Raw genomic sequence first — 20430 nt, forward strand, 5'->3', positions numbered from 1 at the left:
GCTCAGTAGAATAAGCGCTTGCCTGGCAACCAAAGGTCTGAGTTCAATCCCCGGTTCTGCAAAAAAAAAAAAAAAAAAACACCAGTCTGGGCTACAAAGTGAGTTTAAGACCAGCCTGAGCTGCATAGTTAGACCCTGTCTCAAAAAGAAAAAAATCAAATAAACATCCAGAGGCAGTACACCAGATGTAGCTCAGGGACTGGCTTGGCACTGTGGTTCAGATTGAGAGTGCTCAGAGCAGGGGCTGTGGAAGGACCAGGAGGCTGACAGCTCACTTGCCGCCGGGAGGTGGGGCCTTGGCCAAGTCACCCGTCCCAGTTCCTTGCTTCTCCACCTGCTTCCTGGCTGCTGCTGCACTGTGAGCGGCTCTCCTGTGCCAGACCCCCTACTGGAAAACACGCACCAACGACTCCCTCCTCGTGTACACTGCAGTGTCAGGTATTCTGTCCCAGGTTAAGAAAGTCACCAGGACAAGCTGCTTGCTGCTTTCTCCTTTCAGTATTTCTAGTTTAGGCCCTTCTGTAAGGAGTGAGTATTGCTATTACAACAAGAAAAAAATTACAAGGACTGAATTTTGAAGAGAAATGTTCAGACTCCATGCTGCTTATGCTGTGCAGTCTCCACAAGGCCTGAGGCAGCCCCAGGGGACGGCGCATGTCTGAGTTCCTGAGGGCATCACATGCGGCACAGCTGGCAGCAGCACCAGCCACCCCATGCTCACCTGTCCTGTAGCAGCTGCTGCGAAAGGCCCTGCAGATACAGGGAGGGTGAGGCCCCAGGCTGCTCCAGCAGGCACGCGTGGGCCATGCACTGGCTCCATAGGACGTCGGCCTCCCGGTGCAGTGTGTGGGGCAGTGGCTGTGGCTCCACGGATGCCACACTGGTCGACGCTGGCCCGTCCACCTCCAGGAAGCTGCTGGTACCTGGCTCGGTCTCTGATACCATGTAGCTCTGGATGAAGAAGAGCTTTGGCTTCCCAATGAGGGAAGGGCAGGCATCGCCGGTGAACATCGTCCGCACCTGCTCCAGAGGCAGCCCCAGGTGGGCCGGGCCCACACCAAACACCCTGTGGGGGTCCCCACGGCTAACCAGGACACACACAAAGCTGTCACGGCCCTGGTGCCGGGGCGAGGAGGCCACCTGGTGGAGAACCTGGATCATGTCTTTCACGGGAAGGCACAAAAAGCACTGGACCTCGAAGCCCAAGGAAGAAAAGGTATCTCGAAGGCCATCTGCAGGAAACAAGCCCAGAAAATAGCAGTAGTAAGAAGAGCCCAGAGGCCAGGCTAGATCCCAGCAGCATGACCGACCCTGTATCTGGGTCCTCTGGGGACCTGAGGCTGGGCAGAGGGACAGCAGTGACCCCAGGGGGACAGCAGCAGCCTGAGCCAGTCCGTCAAAGGGCTGGGTCATCTTGGAATTAATCTGGATTTCAGCAAGACTTCAGGTGCCCTGCTGGTGACTGTAGCCTCGCCCGGAGCACTGGGTCCCCGAACTCCTGCCCCACAGAGACTGTGAGATGTGACCGAGTCAGTCCTGCCTCACAAAGCCACTTGGCGGCAGCAGCAACTTGTCCGCACGGCCAGAAGAGAAAACCACCTCTGAGGCCCTCAACTACGGCTAGCAGCAAAAATGGACAGGAATCACCGCCATCTAAGAAGACAGGTTTGGGGCTCACCTTTCTCTTGCCTGCTAATGCTACGTGTGAAGGAATGAACTCTGCACCCTGCAGTAACACACAGACTGAGGGAGCAGTCAGAGTCCCAGATCCTCTCTCAGCACTGTTCCCAAGAGACAAGATCTGCAGCTGCGGATGACCCAGGAAATGACACACATGGCCTCCTCAGGCCTCTGAGTGACACAGCAAGGCTTCAGCATCCACCACACAGGGTGGACACAGGGCAGGACCAACAGGACACCAGGCCTTGCCCCAGCTCATTCTCGACAGACTGGTCCTCTAGGAAGCAAGGCACATGGGAGGCGCGTTCCAAGCTGGTCGCTAATCTCCAGCCCCTGCTCTCGCGTCCCCAGCTCTGCCGCTGCCTCCCAGGAGTCAGCTAGGAGTCACTTGCTCTCAGAAGAGCAGGGAGAGGCTCAGGCCCTGGACTGGTACAGGAAGTCACTGCCCAGCAGATACAGGAGGGAGAAGAGGCCAGAGACAGAGATGGAGTCCCAAGCAGCAGGTACCACGACAGGCCAAGAAGGGCACAAATGGGCCCAGCAGGCTCCTGGTGACACTCAGTCACTCTACAGGCAGGACCGGTCACCTGCTCATGTGTGTCACAAATGGCACACTGCCCTCTCCTCCTCACGAGGCTGCATCGGCTTCCTGCCTTCCAGCCTGTGAGAGCTCACACGCAGCGCCACCTGACTCACAAGGGACAGTGGCACTGGAGTGGCGGCCCCGTGACAGGCAGACACCTGAGCCTCACTTCTGAGAAGACAGCTGCAGGCTCTGGTGGGACCTGTAGACCCTCACACACTGTGAAGGCTGCTCCAACAGAGCAGTGGACACTAAGGCAAATGTGGCTGGCCCTGGCCAGAGCCAGAGGAAAGAGGGCTTGGGGATCCCGGCCACATTGCTGCCTTTTCTGCCCACAGGCAGGAGGAAAACAACACAGTGCTCAACGTGGGAAATAAAACTTAAATACAAAGCAGAAGTCGTGCTTCTCCCTGTACACAGCCGGAAACCCTGCTCCCACCCAGACCTCGCTGGGGAAACTCCGCCTTTCCTCAGAAAAGGCCTCTTCAAATGACAGGCTTTCTCTTAAACATTCAGAGTGCAGGGCTTCCCAGAAGGCCACCCTCAGCCCACAGGCTTGGGGCAGCTGGGGAAAAGCCCTATAAACTAAACACAGTGACATGCCCTAGCCTCACTGATTTCGGTTCACTTTGCTGTAAAGAGGGCACGCTGCTGCCTGGTACTTTCTGTGAACTGCTCTATTAAACAAATATCTAGAAAAGAGATCAAAGAGAAGGCCAGGCCAGTCTGCAAACACGGATGGAGCCCAACAAACCCGAACCCTAACTGATAACGAGCACACAGGCAGAACCCAAGACACCATGCGTCCCAGGAAAGGGGGCCGGGGCTCAGCAGGTGGGCATGAGGTGACAGGGCCCCAGCGCCAGGCTGCTAACTGCAGTATTCCTCCCACTCACTGTACCCTCGTGCGTGTCATGAAGTCCCCTTCATCACCTCACAAGAACTCTAGGACAGGGGAACATGCATCATCGTGCCCACATGAAGTCAATGTCCTCCCAGGAGTACAATGTGGACAAGTGTGTATAGAACAGCACTAAAATGTGGCATGGCCCACTCGGACTCAAAGGGACACAGGCACTCCTAGCAGTGAAGGGCACAGGGGCACCAGGGGGGCACTATGGGGACAACGGAGCTAAGTGGGAACAGAAGGAGGGCAAGACCCAGGTGGCTCAGACACACTCCCTGCTCCTGAGCTAGCCCAAGAGCAGACCCCAGGTGCCCGGCACAAGCCAAATGCTTGCATAGCAAGTGACAACTCTGAGGAGACCAGGACACAAGAAGGGCTCGTGCACCGCAAGTGTGGGACCTCGTGGCTCCCTACCCCAGTCCATCCCAGCAGGGAGGCCCTGACTGAGCACCCCCACAGAGGAACTGGCCTGGACAGCCACGCATGGCAGCCACCCTTCCGACCCGGACACCCTCAGCCCACTGCCCGCTTCTGCCCGTGCTCCTTCCTGTACACAGAGAGACACACACGTGTGTGCTCAGTCCCAGCAGTTGCCTTGACTCGGGAGAGGTGAGGCGGATGCCGAGGTCAGCCACAAATAGCAGAGCCTCTCATCTGCAGCGGGCCACGGCTTTATCTCCAGGTTCTCTGAACACAGCAGAGCACCAAGAACAGGAAAACGAAACGAGTCACCCTGAAGACAGGCCAGGCCACGGCCTCCCCTGAACAGGAAGTGACTCGGTGAAAAGGCAGCTCCTCATCCTTGCAAGGACACAACAGCTAGCGAGGAGAGGCCACTGACCCACACTGAGACTCGAAGGAGCACACGAGAGAGCAGGGGTCCAGGTTTGCATACTGGGAATTGAACCTGGGCCTCCATACTGAGCTACACCCCACCTTTCTGCCTGCTTACTTTCTTTTCCTTTCTTTTGACAGGGTCCCACCACATTGCCCAGGCTGGGCTTGAACTGTGGTCCTCCCACCTCAGCTTGCCAGCGTGCTAGGATCACAGGATGCATATGGCTCAGTGGCTCAGTGCCCCAGCGCCATCCCTGGCATCACGGGGAAAAACAAAAAGCTCCCATGGTAACAGTTTAAGTGAGCCTAACTTGTTTTGGAGTTGTTTCTTTTTTGTTTTTTGTTGTTTTTTTTTTAAGGTAAGCCTAAAAGGTTGTTCGAACTCATAACAGAATGGTGAGGAACTGAGAACTCTAAACCAGAATGATGGGCCCTCAGAGAATATGACCCTCACATCCAACTCCTCAGGGCCCTCTGATGCCTTGCTGGGGTCAGTGAGTCAGATGCCCAGCCACAGCTGAGTGACGGATCCATGCAGAGCAACCACGGAGTCGAGGACACAGACCTGGGGTACGTGGCTTGAGCAACACCCACGCTCCCCAGAACATGTGTGTCAGGTTTCACTGTCCTGAGCAAGGCTGTCACAGGCTTCTGGAGTGAAGCAAAGGGCCGCCTGAGGCCACTCAGAGCCACAAGGCCCCTAGGGTCGCTGTCCCAGGCTCAGGATAACTTCTGCCACTGTGTGGAAAGCTGGGACCAGTGACACCAGCCTTCACAGCTCACTGTGCATTCCCCACGCTCCTCTTCTGCGCCTACTGACAACTGGACACACAGCCCAACTGACTCAGACTGGGCAGTGGGGCCATGGGGGGTCAGTCACCCACAGCGTCCACACGTACCTGCGACATTGCCAATACAGTCAATTATCAGACAGATGCCCAGGGGCCTGCTCTGCATCCGATATCTCTCCACGGGCATGTACTGGAAAGACAAGGACTGTTACAGACCCAAGAAAAAGCTCCACTCCACAGGTCCCCCTGCCCCCACCTGTCCCCAAGCTCCTGAGGCGCCCCCTGGGCAGGAGAGCCATGGTCTAGCCCCCCAGTGCGGCAGCACAGCCCCCAGTCTGCATGGTGACCTCTCCCATCATCAGCAGTTTCTGTTAGGGCAATGAGTTTCTGACAAACTAGCTACAGGATTTCCATTTTTACTTAAATTTAAAGAAAACTGTCTTAGCTGTACAGAAGAGACACAACTGGAAAGTATATCTCCACCATGACCTGAATGAAGTAGAAACAGGAGCAACTTTCCAGACAATACAAACAGGGGTCTCCTGCTGCTGCTTTTTACCACAATTGCCACCCTAGGAATAAGCCTGCATGTCTACTCACTTTCCACAGGTGCTGAGTGAGGACAGGGCCACTTCGGACCCCACCTATAACTGTTGTGAACAAGAGCCACTTTCGGGGCTGGTGAGATGGCTCAGTGGTCTAGGGCACCTACTTAGAACAAGCTTAGCAAAACATAGGGACTGTGGTTCGGTCCCCCAGCACCACATGCCGGCCAGCCCCCCCCCCCCCCCCCCCCGTGGGCTGAGCTGGCCACCACACACACACACACACACAAATAAATAAAATTTAAAAAAAGAGCCACTTTCACAGTATTCTCTCCATTACGTTCATGGTCCCTGCCAAATGGGCTCTTGGAAAAGTCACGCAGGGGGGGTCACACTGTCACAGGAACTTCCCAATGGACAGTTTGTTTTAGAACTCACTGTTCTGCAGACACCATGTACAATAGCAAATCAGCTCATTTATTCTGCACCTGAGGCAAGAAGACTCCGGATTCCTGAACAGACATCTTTGTGGGTTCTAGAGAGAGGAAAAAAAAAGCACTGTCACTAAGCAGGAGGGAGGCTGAGCTAGGCCACGGGCTGCTCTTTGCCACAGCACAGCTGCCTCCTGCCTCCCTCTTCAGCAGTCTTCTCTCTGATGCCCACAGCACAGAGACAATCCAGTGCCAAGCATGGTGGTAGTGGGGATGGCAGCACACGCCTGTAATCCCTGCACTCAGGAGCTGCGACCGGAGGGTCACTGGCATTCCAGGCCCATCGGGGCTACTCAGTGAGACCCTGTGTCTACAATAATCCATCAATCAATCAATCAATCAACCTGCCAATCTGTGCCAGGGGCCTACACTATGTAGGGCTATGTAGAGAAACTGCTTGAATAGCAAGGGAAGAAGGCCTTTCCCTCGCCCTTCTCCATGGGAGACTGCAGGCCCAGCAAGTTTCTAAGCCAGCTCTCAGCAGATGGTCAGGGTTTCCCTACCCAGGGACACAGGGAGATGGTAAAATGCATGGCCAGCGACAAGAAGGGACACCATGCTGGGACAAAACGGCTTCATGAGCTCACAGGGCTGCAGGAGCCGCAGCGTGAAGAACGCAGGCTGGCGCTCACTGACACCACCCCAGTTACTCTGACCTGATGGCTTTCTACTGTTATGTGAGACTACTGCAAAATGAAAACTAACGTCTAAAAATAGGCAAAGAAAATTTCCATGTCAGTAAGGCTTGGGGAGAACGAGCACTTTCAGATGTGACACTGAACCAGCTGCATGTCTTCAGTGTGCCGCAGTGCTCTGCTCTGCGAGCCTAAGAGTGACAGGAGCAGGAGTGGGAATCACTACGAAAGCCAGGCACAGTGGTGCGTGCCTGTGACCTCAGCTTTCAGGGCTGAGACAGAAGGACTGTTGCTAGCATTCAGCCACCCTGAGCTCACAGGGAGTTTTCGTCTCAAGCACTTCTGCTAAAAGGAGACCTACTGAACGACTATAAGGCCCCAGACTAGAAAGAACCTCAAAGTCCACAAACGCGAGGTGAGCCAAGTCAGTTGTAGTACATATAGTGAACACTACACAAGGCTTAAAAGGGCATGAGAGCTCTATGCACTGGGTATGAAAGAATACACAGGACTCACTAAGAGGCAGATCGTTGAGCAACGTGTGCAGCATCCGGCCCCACACAAAGATATGATGTGCTTATCCGACACTCCTGGGGTGTGCATCCCTGCATGGCTCAACCCGCTGGGGTGAAGGAGATTCAGGGAGGGAGCTGCGTAGTCCACAGATGTCCCTGCGCCCTGTGGCCCTGTGGCGCAGCACAAATGGGGTCATCGAGGGGATCAAATGGCTCCAGCACCCACCCTGCCTCAGTGCCAGGTGCAGCCTAGGGCAGCCGTGCAGCACATACACACGGACACGAGGTTTCCTGCAGGACAGGACAGTTTCATGCATGGCCTTGTGCACCTGTGGGCTTTGGTGTCCAGGACCCTCTGGCTAGCAAGGCACAACTGCGTATGCCCGACAGGAGTCTGTGGGGCAGCCATCAGCAGCGGCTTCCCTGATGTATGAAGTTAAGAACATTTGCTTTATCTGTTTGTATTTTAAGACTCACACATTAACAGAAGAAATAATCCACAAAATAACCCACATGATGTCTCTCCTAGTGGACAGCACCTAAAAGAGCTTACCAAGCTTCCAGAACCTTTTCATCTATACAAAAAGGAGCTCAGCTCCCAGCAAAGAGCAGTGTTTATTTCCATTCTTACACAAACCAACGAGCTGCCTCCCTTCCAGCCTTCAGGGGTTAATTCTCTGCACCTCATTCAGGAATTACTTCAGAGCATTCAGAGAATTCTCCTTCAGAGAATTAATTCTCTCAACAGCGCTTGTGCAGTCAGACTATGTGGCAGGGTGGGGCAGGAGCCACCTCGTCAGCCAACCCGGCAGCTGCTGCCTTTCCCAGAAACCGCACTGGCACACAGGGACCCCAGCAGGCGGTGGCATCTGTGGTGCAGGCTCTGGACCTGAGGCCCACACGGTCCTGCACTGAGGCCTCAGGATGAGCAAAGAAGGGGGCCCCTGAAGGCCAATGCTGTGGGCCCCTCGATGACCCCTCAGGAGGCTGCAGGGGTCCAAAACCCCTGGTTTTTGTATTCCTTTCTTTCTTTTAGGAACGCGAGGATGCCTTCTATACAGCATCTACTTTTATTAAATAAGCCATCAAGCAAGGACCTATTAACCTTCCTTCCTCCTGCTGCTAGATATTTGCTTAGAAGTGGCGTATGATCATGGCCAGACGACTGCTGAATGGGGCCTGCACGTGGCTCCGTGTCAGGGGTATCCCATGGCCCCTGCCTAGGTGGGGAGATGAAGCCCAAACTTAAGTGACCTAATTCAGTGGAGAGCTGGAAAGGCCATAAATACACTTGGGAGTTATATGAAGACAAAGGAATTAGGCAACTATTAAATTACAGCATTCTGTAGTTGAATCACTAAATGTGTATGAAGAATGGGCAGAAAGAAACACTGTTCTTACTTTGATGATGTATCTCAAGTCCTTGTCCTTTACTTCTTCCGTTCTGCAGCTTCAAATACAAAGAATAAGGTCACACTCCATTAGTTTCCTCAGAGAAACATGACAACACACCTGTGCTTTTTTGTTGTTTTTGTTTGCTTGTTTGTTTTCTGTACCAGGGATGAACTCAGGACCCTACGCTTGCCAGGCAGGCACTTATGCACTGAGCTGTCTCCCTGCCCCTGATAGCACACCTCTTTACATATCTCAGTGGCATTCTTACCCAGGAAAGAAAGAAAAATACACCTTCACAATTAAGTCACCTGCTAGCTTCATAAGGCCTCCATCACACAGCCAAAGAATAAGGCAACTATTTTCTAAATGAAAATACGGGCTAGGTGTGGTGGCACTCGCTTGTGATCTCAGAACTCAGGAGGCTGAGGCCAGGCACACCTGACTTGGAATTGCTAGGTGGCCACTTCCTGGCTGGGCACCTTGCGCAAGATGCTTAACCTCGGATGAGGACAGTACAGTAGCACCCTTACTGCTTATTACATAATCACTCGGCACTACGAGGGGCACATGGGGTTCTTCATAAATGTCCAATTTCTGCCTTTCTATTATGACTTAGCTTGGGGCCAGCAAGCTAGCTCAGCAGACTAAGCGCCTGCTTTGGCAAGTGCAGGGACCAGAGTTTAATCCCTGGTCCTTAACACTATACTGGCGCCATCTGCAGGGCACGCTGAGCCAGTGACTGTGTCCAGGCATGGTAGCACACGCCTGTAATCCCAGCGCAGGGGAGGCTGAAAACAGGAGGATCACCACAAGTCTAAACTGCATAGTGAGACCCTATACCAAATAAATAAGTGAAAAATATATACATATTTATATATATAATGACTTAGCTGTAGCTGTACCACATGTGAGCCTGATTCCTGACAATCATGACCTCTTGACAACCACTTCTGAGGGCCTGGGAGGGGCAATGAGCTGACCCTGCCTCCTTTCATGTGGCAGGCCCTGTGTAAGGGATGCACACCACGGACTGCTGCCCATGTGACACACTTGGCTTTCAGATGACAGCTCTCCTGAAGCCACCCAAGCTGAGAGGAGCACACTGTCAATCTGAGGGCAGCTGTGTGGGAGTGTCTGCGTTAGACACGCAGGGGCTTTTTTTTTTTTTGTATTTTAGGGGAGGGCCTACAGGGTGTTCAGGGTCTCACTACTAGATCAGACTTGTAGTGATCTGCCAGTTTACAGCCTCCCAAGAGCTGGGATTACAGGCACATGTCACAATTGCCATCTCAGTGCACCCTGGAAGCAGGGCTGGCATGGCAGGGCCGGGGATTGAACCCCTGGCCCCTGTGCCTGCTTACAGGCGCTTTAATCCACTGAGCTATTTGGCTGGCCCTACGCAGGTGCTTTTTACAACAATAGCTGCTACATAGCCAGAGGCGGATCATGTTTGATAAAAATTGTTCTCCCAGAATCCGATCATTTTTCTCCTGCAGCCAATCACTTTCAGATACTGTTAAACAGAGAGAAAAGTAAATCAAAGATATACCTCACAAATGTTATGTTGCAGTCATACAGCTTTTTCTAAAATATCTTTGTACCCTGTAGCACTTAATACCATTGCAATTTTCTTTCTACACTGGGTATTGAACATAGGGCCTTCACAGTGAGCTACATTCTTGGCCCTTCCTTATTTTTTCTGAGCTAGGATCTCACTAAGTTGCAAAACTGCCCAGGCTATGGTTCACCCTTGTGACCCTCCTGCCTCAGTCTCCAGGTGATGAGACTACAGATACATGTGACCACACCAGGCCCAGAGCAATTGTTTGAAGCATTTCCACAGTCTCCTGTGAATTAACAAGTAGATATTCAGCTCCTAAAGCTTGTGGGAAAGTTACCGAGTTCATACACCACTGTGCCTGCTTACTAAATAAAGCAATGGTCAGGGTCTCATATAAGTGAGTGAGCAAGCTGAAGGGGAGGCAGGCTCGCCCAGCCGTGGGCTCTCAAAGGCTGCCAACAGCGTGTTCTCACTTCACATAGCAGGTTGCTTGAGGCAGGGCTGTAATGCTCACATCAGATCAACGGCAGAGGAAGCTTGGGAAATCTAGGTTTGACTCTTGACTCTCTTAGTCTCACCATATCTCACCACAGCAACAGTAGCTCCCGAGGGCCGCTGTGGGGCAGGCAAGGGGCAGGGCCAGCTGGCTAGGCGAGTGGAGGGTGCTGCTCACCCTGAGGACTCAGCGCCCTGTTTTGCTCAGCAAGTGGGTGAGGTGAGGCTCGGAAGCCCTGTGCCTCAGTGAACCTCAGATTCTCCGAGAAACTTATTCACGTTAGAGAAGTAATGTTTCATCATGCACTTTTATGAAAGTGTTTGCAATTTAACTGTGAAACTGTACTCTAAGTCCTCTCTGCAAATCTCACCTATGTAGGGGGAGGGTCACACCAACACTCCTTTCTCTCAAGATAGACTATCAACCACAGGACAATTCTGATGACACCCTGCACGGCCCACTACAGTCACAGCCACAAGTGACTACGTGATACAGTCATGACTATGCTCATGAATGAAAAAAGTCTTGTTTCATCACTCCACAACAAAAAAATGTTCACCAAGAAGCTCAACAAACATTTATTAATTTAATAATAATAGGAAATTATACATATTTTTAAAAATATATTTCTGACAATTTTCTCAAAGTAGATTTTGTGCGACTATGTCTATTTTCATTGAAGCTGTAAGACAGTTTCATGCTGGGATTCCAGGTGTTTGCTTCACACTCACCCTTAAGTTACGTGAAAGATCTGTAAGACTCAAGTTTGGGAAAGAAGCTTGGAGAGAATTCAGGTAACCTGTTTGTGCTTCTTTAGCTAGAAAGCAAAAGAGAGGTACTGAGTTAAGGTTTATAAATTATTTTCGAACAAATCTTCAATAATGGTTCAGTCCAGGTTCCACCAGTCTTAGCTTCACCCTGGTGTCAGCACATCAGACGACTCTTCCGCGACACATCAAGACTGGACTAAAAGTTCCCACCCTCGAGTGTCTGGCGCTCATTCAGCATGTGGGCACAGGGCTGTCTGTCAACCAGCTGGCCTCAGCCACGCCCTCGGTCTGTGCCCAAATGGTAACAGCGAGCCGACAGAGTCCACACTGAAGTGGAGGACAGAAGACAACCAGCTGGAGAGTGAGGCAGAGGGCTGAGGGAGTCACGGGTGCCTTTTTGTGGGGGTCAGTCCAGTGAAACTGGAGACACGCAGGGCGGCTACGGGACCCTAAAGCTGCATGCCAGTCGCCAGGCCAGATACTAGAGCCAGGCAGTAGCACCCAACACACAGGAACCTTAAGTGTCCAAGGTCTGCCACTATGTTGAAAGGCTAGAATGTTCAGGACTGCAACGATCAGGCAACAGAATTGCAGACCTGGGACATGAAGATGCAAAGGGTGGGACCCACGGCCCAGGCTCCAGGCTGTGGACAGCAGGCTGCGATCCACCCACCTACACATCAGTCAATTTTCACCAGACTCACCACTGTGCACAACACTTGCTTTACCTAATGAGAGGCCGAAGTTGTTCTTACCAGACTGCTTATACTTTTCGATTTTTGTTTTCAGGTCTAGTCTGTGGATGTTCTTTAGGCATTTCTCTAATAAGTCCAATTGATCTGGAGCAATCAGATTCAATTTCTCCAATTCAATCACGAGTTCCAAGAAACTCTAAGAGAGTCACCAACAAGAAGCAGATGTCAGTACAGCTAACACAAACTCCAGGCCTTTCCATGTACAACAGCAAGAAAATGTGCCCAGATGAGCTCCGCAGGGCCCCGCACAGAGCCAGTCGGGCGTCTCTCCCCGGAGCAGACTGTCCTCCTGGACCTTACTCAAGTCCTCGGTCATCCGCTGGTCAGGGAGAGACACGGGCTGCTTTGTGCCGTCAAGCATCCTGCAAACGAGCTCTTTCAAACACCCAAACTGATGTTGAGCTGAAAACTCTAACGGCCTTCCCAAAACAGGGAAGCAAAAGTTGCTAGGAGAAAGGATTTCAGAGGAAAACCCTACTTCTACGTTTGTAAACACCTCAAACTATTTTAATCTGTGCCAGATATTCCAACACTTTGTGACTCAGGATTCTGCAGAGCAAAGACTTGAGTTGCAGACATTCTACTGTTCGTTTACAATGGACCACAGGGATAGTGACAGAGCTGTTTCAGAAACAGCCATGTCTTTAGGCTCTAGTCCCTCTGTGTTTAATGCTTGGTCCTGAAGTGCTATCTTCATTTTTTTTTTTTTTTCAAGTAAAACATAATTAACTTCACACAGATGATGAGAGAGAAGCTAATTAGCAGCAATCAACAACTGAGTCATTTTCCTTCTCCTTTGGCATTTGCCGTGGGAGCAGCTGTCCTCCTTTGCAGTCTTCAGAATGGAATTAGGTTGAGGAGCTGAGATTCCTGAGCCAGGCTCCTTGGAGGCAGGCTGGCCTTGAGGCACTGACCCTGGTGGCCAGGAGGTGCAGATGCTCTTGGCCCTCCCAGAACTGCTCTTTGGGATCAAGTGGATCATGAGTCACCTCAACACCCCTGCACTCCCAGCCCTCTCTGCACCCCAACCCCAAAGGTACCTAGAGCCACTTCCCTGTGCGGCGCTCCATTGGCAGGGTGTGCTCCTGCCAGGCCTCCTGCCAGCCTGGTGAACAGCAGCCTGGTGCTTGCTGAGGGGGCACTGACCACTGTTCCCTGCCTGTCCCTGTACTGCACAAGCAGGGGACTTCTGCCAGGCCAGCAGGAGAAACCAGCCAGGCCTGTGACAGTTTCAGAAAGGAGGACAAGGTCCAAGAATGAAAGGACCACCACCAGGGGATGGCATCCCCCATCCCTTCCCACTTCTCTTGCCACTGATGTTATGAAAACCCACAGCAGATGTCCAACCGGGCTGCTGCCCCTCCATACCCTAAGGATCAGCCCCCACCTCTGACAGCCTTGGAACCAAGCCAAGGAGAGAAAACTCACCTTATGCTTTACTGTCTTGCCACGGCCTGTGTAATCCCTCATGAGGAAAGTCAGTGCGGACATGTCGGACTTGTCCAGATCCTCGCCAATCTCCATCATCAGCACCCTGGGGGCGGGTGGACCCCTTTGAGCCTGTGCTCTGTACAGTGGGTCCCCTCAATACCATAGTCTTGGTCTCCAGAAAAAGACCTCAGGGGACTCCAACACCTGCCCCTTTGCCCCTTGCCTTCCAACCTGGGCCCTGACAATGACTCAGAAAACAGAAGCCCCTCTCCCCCAGGAGTTACTGCAAACAAGTGAAGGACCCAGGGGACAAAGTCAAAAGACAGAACCAGACTTCTCCAGGGCCTTGTCCTCTTGGGGACGTAAGGACACACTCTGAGTCACAAGAGTAGAAAGCAAACACCGGAACCTCACTGGGAACTCCAGCCCGGCGCGCCCTGGCCTGGATGCCCCTCCGACTTGGCCTCCGCCCCACAGCCATGGCAGCGCTCCCGGGTCAGCGCTGTCCCTGCTCTGGGAGGCCCATCTTCTAGCAGTGCTCCAACTTCCAAGATGGTAATCAAGGACACCCTTTGAGCTAGCCCTCTGCAAACTCCTGCCTGGGGGATGGCAGGTAGGCATGGCCCAGAGAGCTCCCTGTCTGGCCTCCAAACAGGGAAGGTGACACTGCCAGATGGTGTCTGGGAAGTAAAACTGCAATCCCTCATAACTTGGAGCCTGTCACAGAGACCCACCACCACCATGGGCTCCCAGCCACCTATCCTACACCTCCCACATGGGGCATGGGTGGCGAGAGAAGGAAACGGTAAGTGAAAGGACAGATCCTGTCCAGACCGGGTCTGTAATTCACCACATGGGGAGGAAAAAGGGACTTTTCAAGGCCATGTAACTGAGGGTGGGCAACTGAGACACCCACCCCGCTGCACGAGCTCAGCACAGCTCAGCCCTGTGGGGACTCCAGGGTTTCAGAGTTCTACAGAGACAGGAAGATGCTATCAGACTTCCTTTGTCAGTGCTGGAAATGACAGCAGCTGACATCACCTGTAGTGAGCCGACAACCTCAGCAATCACACCGGGAGCTGGCAAGGTCTGCTCAGCTGTTCTTGTCTTTCTTCTTTTCCTGTCATTCTGTCCTTGAGACAAGTGTACACCATCTGTCCCTTCCCCTTTTGCTAACAATCTTCTACCCAATTCCACAAAGCATGAGTAGCCTAAGAATTCAAAACCTGCCACTTTTCTAATCGCCAATAACCCTAGCACTTGGGAGTCTGAGGCCAGCCTGGGTGACATGGTAAGCTCAAGGCCAGCCTAGATACCAGCCAACAGCCGAGGCAGGGGAAGAACCCTATGGGGTACCTCCGATATGCCCCCACCCCAGGCTCAAGGGAATGTAGGTGTCACCTGTAGTTGGACACGAGGCCAGGGTGCCTGCGCAGGTGGGTCTCCAGGACCACCCGGTCCATCCTCAGCACCCGCTTGAGCAGGTCGAAGCGCCGCACCCTGTAGAGCAGCTCAGCCAGGCCCAGAAAGGACAGCTGGCCCCTCTCACTCAGCGCGGCCAGCAAGTCCCGGGCGTTGCTGGGCAGCAGGTCCACAGCGACGTCACGGCACAGGAAAGCCAGCACCTCCTTCTCCTCCTCATCCAGTGCCTCCTCCACCCGGTGGATGAGCTCCGTGGGCAGCGTCATGGTGAGGGTGGCAGGCAGGGGCTCCTGGCCCTCAGCAGTGGCCTGGGCAGCCCCGTTTCATGGCATTCATTCTGGGGAAGCGTCCAGTCAAAGGGAGTTAGCTCTCCTGTGTGGGAACCTCTGCTGGAACTTGGTCTCCCTTCTTCACTGCCCCGAATCTGGAGACCAGAGTGGATGCCTCAGAGACTAATCCCGCCAGACCAACCAGAACCAGAAAGACCCAGGGAGAAGTGAAAGCAGGGACAGCTCATCCCCAAAAGCCCCAGAGTACTCAGGACATGGGGCGGATGGGGAAATCACAGGCAACGTCAGGCTTGACCTCGGGGGAGGAAGAGGAAAACCCAGTGACTCAGATGCTGAGGACCACTGAGACTTGTGTCTCGGAGCCGGAGGGACACGCGGCAGGGGCCTCTGCGTGCCCAGCTGCCTCCTCACTTCAGCTCATGCACAGCTGCCCGACCCCAGCCCCAGCCCCTCATGGGTCCTCAAGATCAGTATGTCTGTGTGCCTCACAGAACTGAGTACGCATCCTGAGCACCCACCACTGCTACACCCTGAGCCCTGTTTATTTTGAAGGCCTTCTAAGTTGTTCCAGCTGGACTCAAACTTGTGTTGCTCCTGCCTCAGCCTCAGAGCAGCTGGGGTATTGGTGACCATACCCAGCTCCTTATCAGGCTTTGACCACGTCAGGCCCCTGAGCCTCCTGTCCTGCTGCAACACACCGGCATGGCCACACTGCAAGGAGGTCTTATGCGGGCATCAGTGTGGACTGAGGAACAGGCAGCCACCTTTGTGGGGTGGGTGCGTGTGGGCCAGGGGACTGCACATGTTTTTCTGCGCCATTTAAACTGCAAATGAGGGGCTGGAGAGATGGCTCAGTGGTCTAAAGCACCTACTTGAAACAAGCTTGGCAAAGCACAGGGACCACGGTTCGATCCCCCAGCACCACATGCCAGCCCGCCCCGCCCCCTGGTGGGCTGAGCTGGCCACATACACACACAATAAATAAATGTAATAAATAAAAATAAATAATTAAAAAAAAAAAAACTGCAAATGATTCACAGCTAGAATTTACCCTGAACTGGCTCGTGTGCTCTGGCCATGTGCTTTCTCTACTTCTGAGACAAAATTCAGATTACCACACAATTGGCAAAAACACCTGGAAACACAGCCAGTTCTAAGCCGCTCACACCCACTCTCTGCACACGCAGACTGGCGAGACTGCTCGCCCAACCCCACTCACACAGCACTACTTGGCACTGGAGGTGACATTTGCCAAAACGACTGTAAAACTAAAGCAGAAAAACTGGTGCTGCGGCTATTTCGGTTTTTTTTTTTTTTTCTGAAAGCTGGATGCTAATCAAATCCTACACTCCATTCCCAGGTCACAGTGCATTAACCTGAAGGCTACCTCCGGGAAACAGGCACCCGCCCCGCCTTGCCCACTCTACACACCGAAGGCACATTCTTGTCCCATTACATTTGCGCACAGCAATCCCAGCACAACCCCAGAACCTGGAGGCTGAGGCAAGAGGCTCATTGCCAGCTTCAGTGTAGCCTGGGCTACAAAGTGTGACCCTGTCTCAAAGAAACAAAACAAAACAAAAATGTAAATACGCTAGAAGAAATAAAAAAATAAAATAGGAGGTCTTTATACATGAGAGGGACTGACTGGATAAGAACAAAATACTGGGGGCTGGTGAGATGGCTCAGTGGTCTAAAGCACGTACTTAGAACAAGCTTAGCAAAGCACAGGGACGGCGGTTCAATCCCCCAGCACCACACGCCAGCCAGCCCGGCCCCCTGGTGGGCTGAGCTGGCCACACACACACACACACACACAAAAAAAAAAAAAAAAAAAAAAAAAAAAAAAAAACAATACTGCATGGGCTGGGAATGTAGTTCAGCCGCAAAACCGCCTGCCTGCCAAGTGTAAGCACAGGTCCTGGGCTTTGAACCTACAAAAAAAATAATAATAAAAATAAAAACACTAAATAAAGAATGTAAAGAATGGAGTGCTGCCATACTTGCTGAGCTCCGTGGTGGCCATGCAGACCCCCGGCCCTGCGCAGCCCCCTTGTCTGCAAGGGGTGCGCTGCATCACTCACCCTAAGCTCTTCCTGTAAGGATGACCCTACGGAGACAGGCTGATGTCCGAGCCAGTGCAGGCAGAGACAGCACACAGCAGTGACTGGCACACGGTGCAGGCGAGGACGCGGCCCCAAGCCGGCCTCACCACTGCTCCCAGGACGTAGTGAGCCTAGGGTCAGGCACACCACCGGCCAAGTGCACAAGCGGAGCTCGGCTCAGGCGCAAGAGCTTGGGCTAGGAGGGGTCCCAGAGGGGCTGGGGCTGGGGCTGGGGCTGGGTGGCCCTCGGGAGGAGGCGTGGCTTTGGGGCGGAGCCTGGCGTGAGGGGGGTCTTCGCTGGCCGGAAATGTCTATCTCCCCCCCAGCTCCTCCCATCTTTGCTTCCAGTTTGCTAAGAGGTGAGCAGCTCGTCTGCCAAGCCTGCTCCCAGCAAGTGCTTCCTGCCTTGCAATCTGCTGACAGTGGGCTAAAAATCTGAGCCAAAATAAACCTCTCCTCCTTAAGTAGTGGACATAGGGTACTGCGTGCCAGCAAGAACCAACTGTGCAAGCTCCTGGGTGACCACCAGCAGGGTGGGGCGTGCAGTACGGAAACTGGGAAAGGGACGGCCTGCCTCGGGGCACAAGCGTCCGGGCACAAGCTAGCAGGTGGAGTCATCAGCCTGCTGGAAAAGGCACGCAGTTAAAAGCCTGAGAATTGTTTACTTCGGAACTTTCCATGTCGTAGTTTCAGATCACAGCTGCCTATAGCAGTTTCTGCACAAAGCAAAACCTCAGATGAAGGACAGCAACTCTGCCTCACACCACATCCACTGTACAACATCGGACAATCAGCCAGAGAATCTTGGAGGGTCGGAAACTAAAGACTTACTGTGTCTTCCACATGCAAGTTTATCGTTTCAGTTAACAAGCACTAAAAGGAAATACGGGTGTGAGAATAAAGGGCTCGCCGTAGAGGAACTATGGCATCGCATTTAGAATGCCTTCAGAAGCAGAGAGGGTGGCACATGCCTGTCATCCCAGAGCACTGCGAGGCTGAGTGGAAGCCCAGCCTGAACAACCTAATGACTTGGTGAGACCCTGTCTCAAAATAAAAAGGGACCGAGGAACTAGCACAGTGGGAAGGCTCTGAGTTTAAGCCCCAGTGCTGTGAAAAGAAATAAAACAACATAAAATGCTTTTAGAGCTTCCTTGGTGTGTCTGCAAATGAATCTTAGAACAAAAAAGCCCAAGAACTTCCCAAAGCCATGGCAAGAAAGAACAGGCCGTGTTCCACCAAAAAGCTCGGAGGCAGGTGTGGCCAGTGGGCTGGACCTCTCAAAGGGCACACCTGCCACATACCTACACGCCACTCCTTTCTTCCAGAGTCACCTCCTATAGGCCAAGGTACCCTGCAAGCCCAGTCCTTGCTCTTACACCCAGCCCTGGCTGGCCAGCACTCCTGTCTTGTTTCACCTACCGTTCTGAGTCCTTCCCATCCGGACAAACCAGTACCCTGTGTCTTCTAGGATTTTCCAGGCACCCCGTGTCCTCTGGCATGTTCTGATCCAGTGACCATCTCCCGTCTTTTTCACATGCGCATAAATCCTCACCCACACCTCTGCCTCGTACTTAACACTGGAGCAGCTAAGGCCTGAGGAAGTTTTGGTTTCATTTCTCTGAGACAAATCATGGGCCACTGCCAAGAACGCTCACAATGGCAGCCAGGTTTCTGTGAGTCAGCTGAGCTCCCTGGACTCGGATTTGAGTTCTGGAACTCAGAAGACGCACAAAGCACTTCCGGCAAAGCACCCCTGGCACAGGTGTCCACACAGCTGCGGGAGGATGGAGGAGGGCTCTGCCAGCAAACCCCAGCCCCACACCCTACGCCTGAGCCAGGCCCACTGAGCTGGATCCCCTGGCCGCTACCGAAGCTCTAAGCCCAGGAGGGGTTGTTCCTAATCCTGGAGAAGCTGCTGTCCCCAAGCCTGTGCCACCAGCAGAAGCTGGCAACAAAGCTCAGACTGGCAGCAAAGCCCAGCCGACACCCATTTCCTCTTTGGGACCTGAATGCCTCCCCTGCTGCAGAGCTGAACGCACCTCCTGACAGATGTGCCAGCACTTTTATATGCCAAAACTGAACTCCCTGAGAAAGAAATTAGGAAAACAATCTCTTGGGTGTGGGCAATGGCCGGGGCTGGCTCCGGACCCGCTGGACCCTGTCCACGCCGCCGACGTCCACCACTGGGGCAGCTCCCCCTGCCCGGCCATACTCCTCCATGAGCCGCTCTCAGGGCTGAGCTCTGTACTGGGCTTCTAGGACACCTGCACCTCCTGCCCTGGAAGACCTAGACTGCTGGCCAGCTTCAGCATGGGGGGGGGATCCTCTGCGCCGACCTGCGGGGGCGGGGCCGGGTGGAGGAGGCCAGGCCTGTACTCAGGGTTTCGCCAGGAGGTGGAGCTGGAGGTCAACCCTTAGGGGACAGACTGTCCAACATCCGAAGTCCCTGTCACACACGCCTGTAGCTGCAGCTGCCTGGGGGCTGAAGCAGCAAGATCATGTGGTTAAAGCCAGTATAGGCAACCTGGGGAGACCTTGGCTTAGTAAACCCCAAAAAGCCCTAGGCAAGTAGCGTGAGACTCCATGGGTTCAAAAAATGAAAACTATTTTTCCTAATTACAAAATGTAGTAGCTGCTTGCTTTTGGAAGCTGAGCACACGGAAAGGAAAGCACAGCTATCTGCAGTCGCGCAGTCCGCAGTCTCCCAAGCTCCACTCGCTTACTACGCGAGTCCCAGACCGCGCTGCTCCGCAAGACCGAGCGGGTCAGCGGGGCTGGCCGAGCCGCGGGACAGCGCTCAGAGCGACACAAAGCCCTGCAGACATACGTCCTCACAAACAACAAAAATTTGCACTTGGGGAAAAGAAATTTTAATCTGAACCGTGGAGCCCGGCGTGAAGGCGTCAGCCTTCCTTGATCTGGGAGGCTGAGGTAGGAGGATCGCAAGTTCAAATCCAGCCAGGCAGCTCAGATTTCAAAGCCTCCGTCTCAAAACAATAAGGGCCGAGGTGGAGCTCCGCGGGAGGGCGCCAGTTCGGAAGAAAATGCACTCGAGGGGTTGCACGGGTCCCGAGGGACGCGCCGGGCGCTGGGCGGCGCTGGCACCCACCTGTGCGGGTCCGTCGCGGGGGCAGAGTCCGTCTAGGCGGCTGGGAGCGGGTCCGCTCTCGGGGAGGCCGCGGCGCCGTTCGGGCGCCCGCCCCGCGCGGTGGCCCAGGTCG

General features: G+C 53.5%; 1 protein-coding gene across 8 annotated transcripts in view; it reads right to left on the reverse strand.

The window, feature by feature from the left end:
* Positions 1–20424, reverse strand: part of Cflar (CASP8 and FADD like apoptosis regulator) — a 21873-nt gene extending 1449 nt beyond the window's left edge. Inside the window, exons 1-10 of one of the 8 annotated variants that reach the window (XM_023712302.1) lie at positions 20319–20424; positions 18668–18670; positions 14794–15132; positions 13390–13495; positions 11962–12097; positions 11168–11253; positions 8386–8434; positions 5832–5878; positions 4907–4988; positions 722–1232 (exon numbers count right to left, since the gene is read on the reverse strand). In XM_023712302.1, the coding sequence (XP_023568070.1) occupies positions 722–1232; positions 4907–4988; positions 5832–5878; positions 8386–8434; positions 11168–11253; positions 11962–12097; positions 13390–13495; positions 14794–15080 (1304 nt within the window). In that variant the 5' untranslated portion in view covers positions 15081–15132; positions 18668–18670; positions 20319–20424. The other 7 variants (XM_004628650.2, XM_023712301.1, XM_023712299.1 and 4 more) reach the window with 7 other exon arrangements.
* Positions 20425–20430: the final 6 nt, after the last annotated feature.

This window comes from Octodon degus, unplaced genomic scaffold (genome assembly GCF_000260255.1).
Source record: "Octodon degus isolate 3935 unplaced genomic scaffold, OctDeg1.0 scaffold00025, whole genome shotgun sequence".
Taxonomy (NCBI): domain Eukaryota; kingdom Metazoa; phylum Chordata; class Mammalia; order Rodentia; family Octodontidae; genus Octodon; species Octodon degus.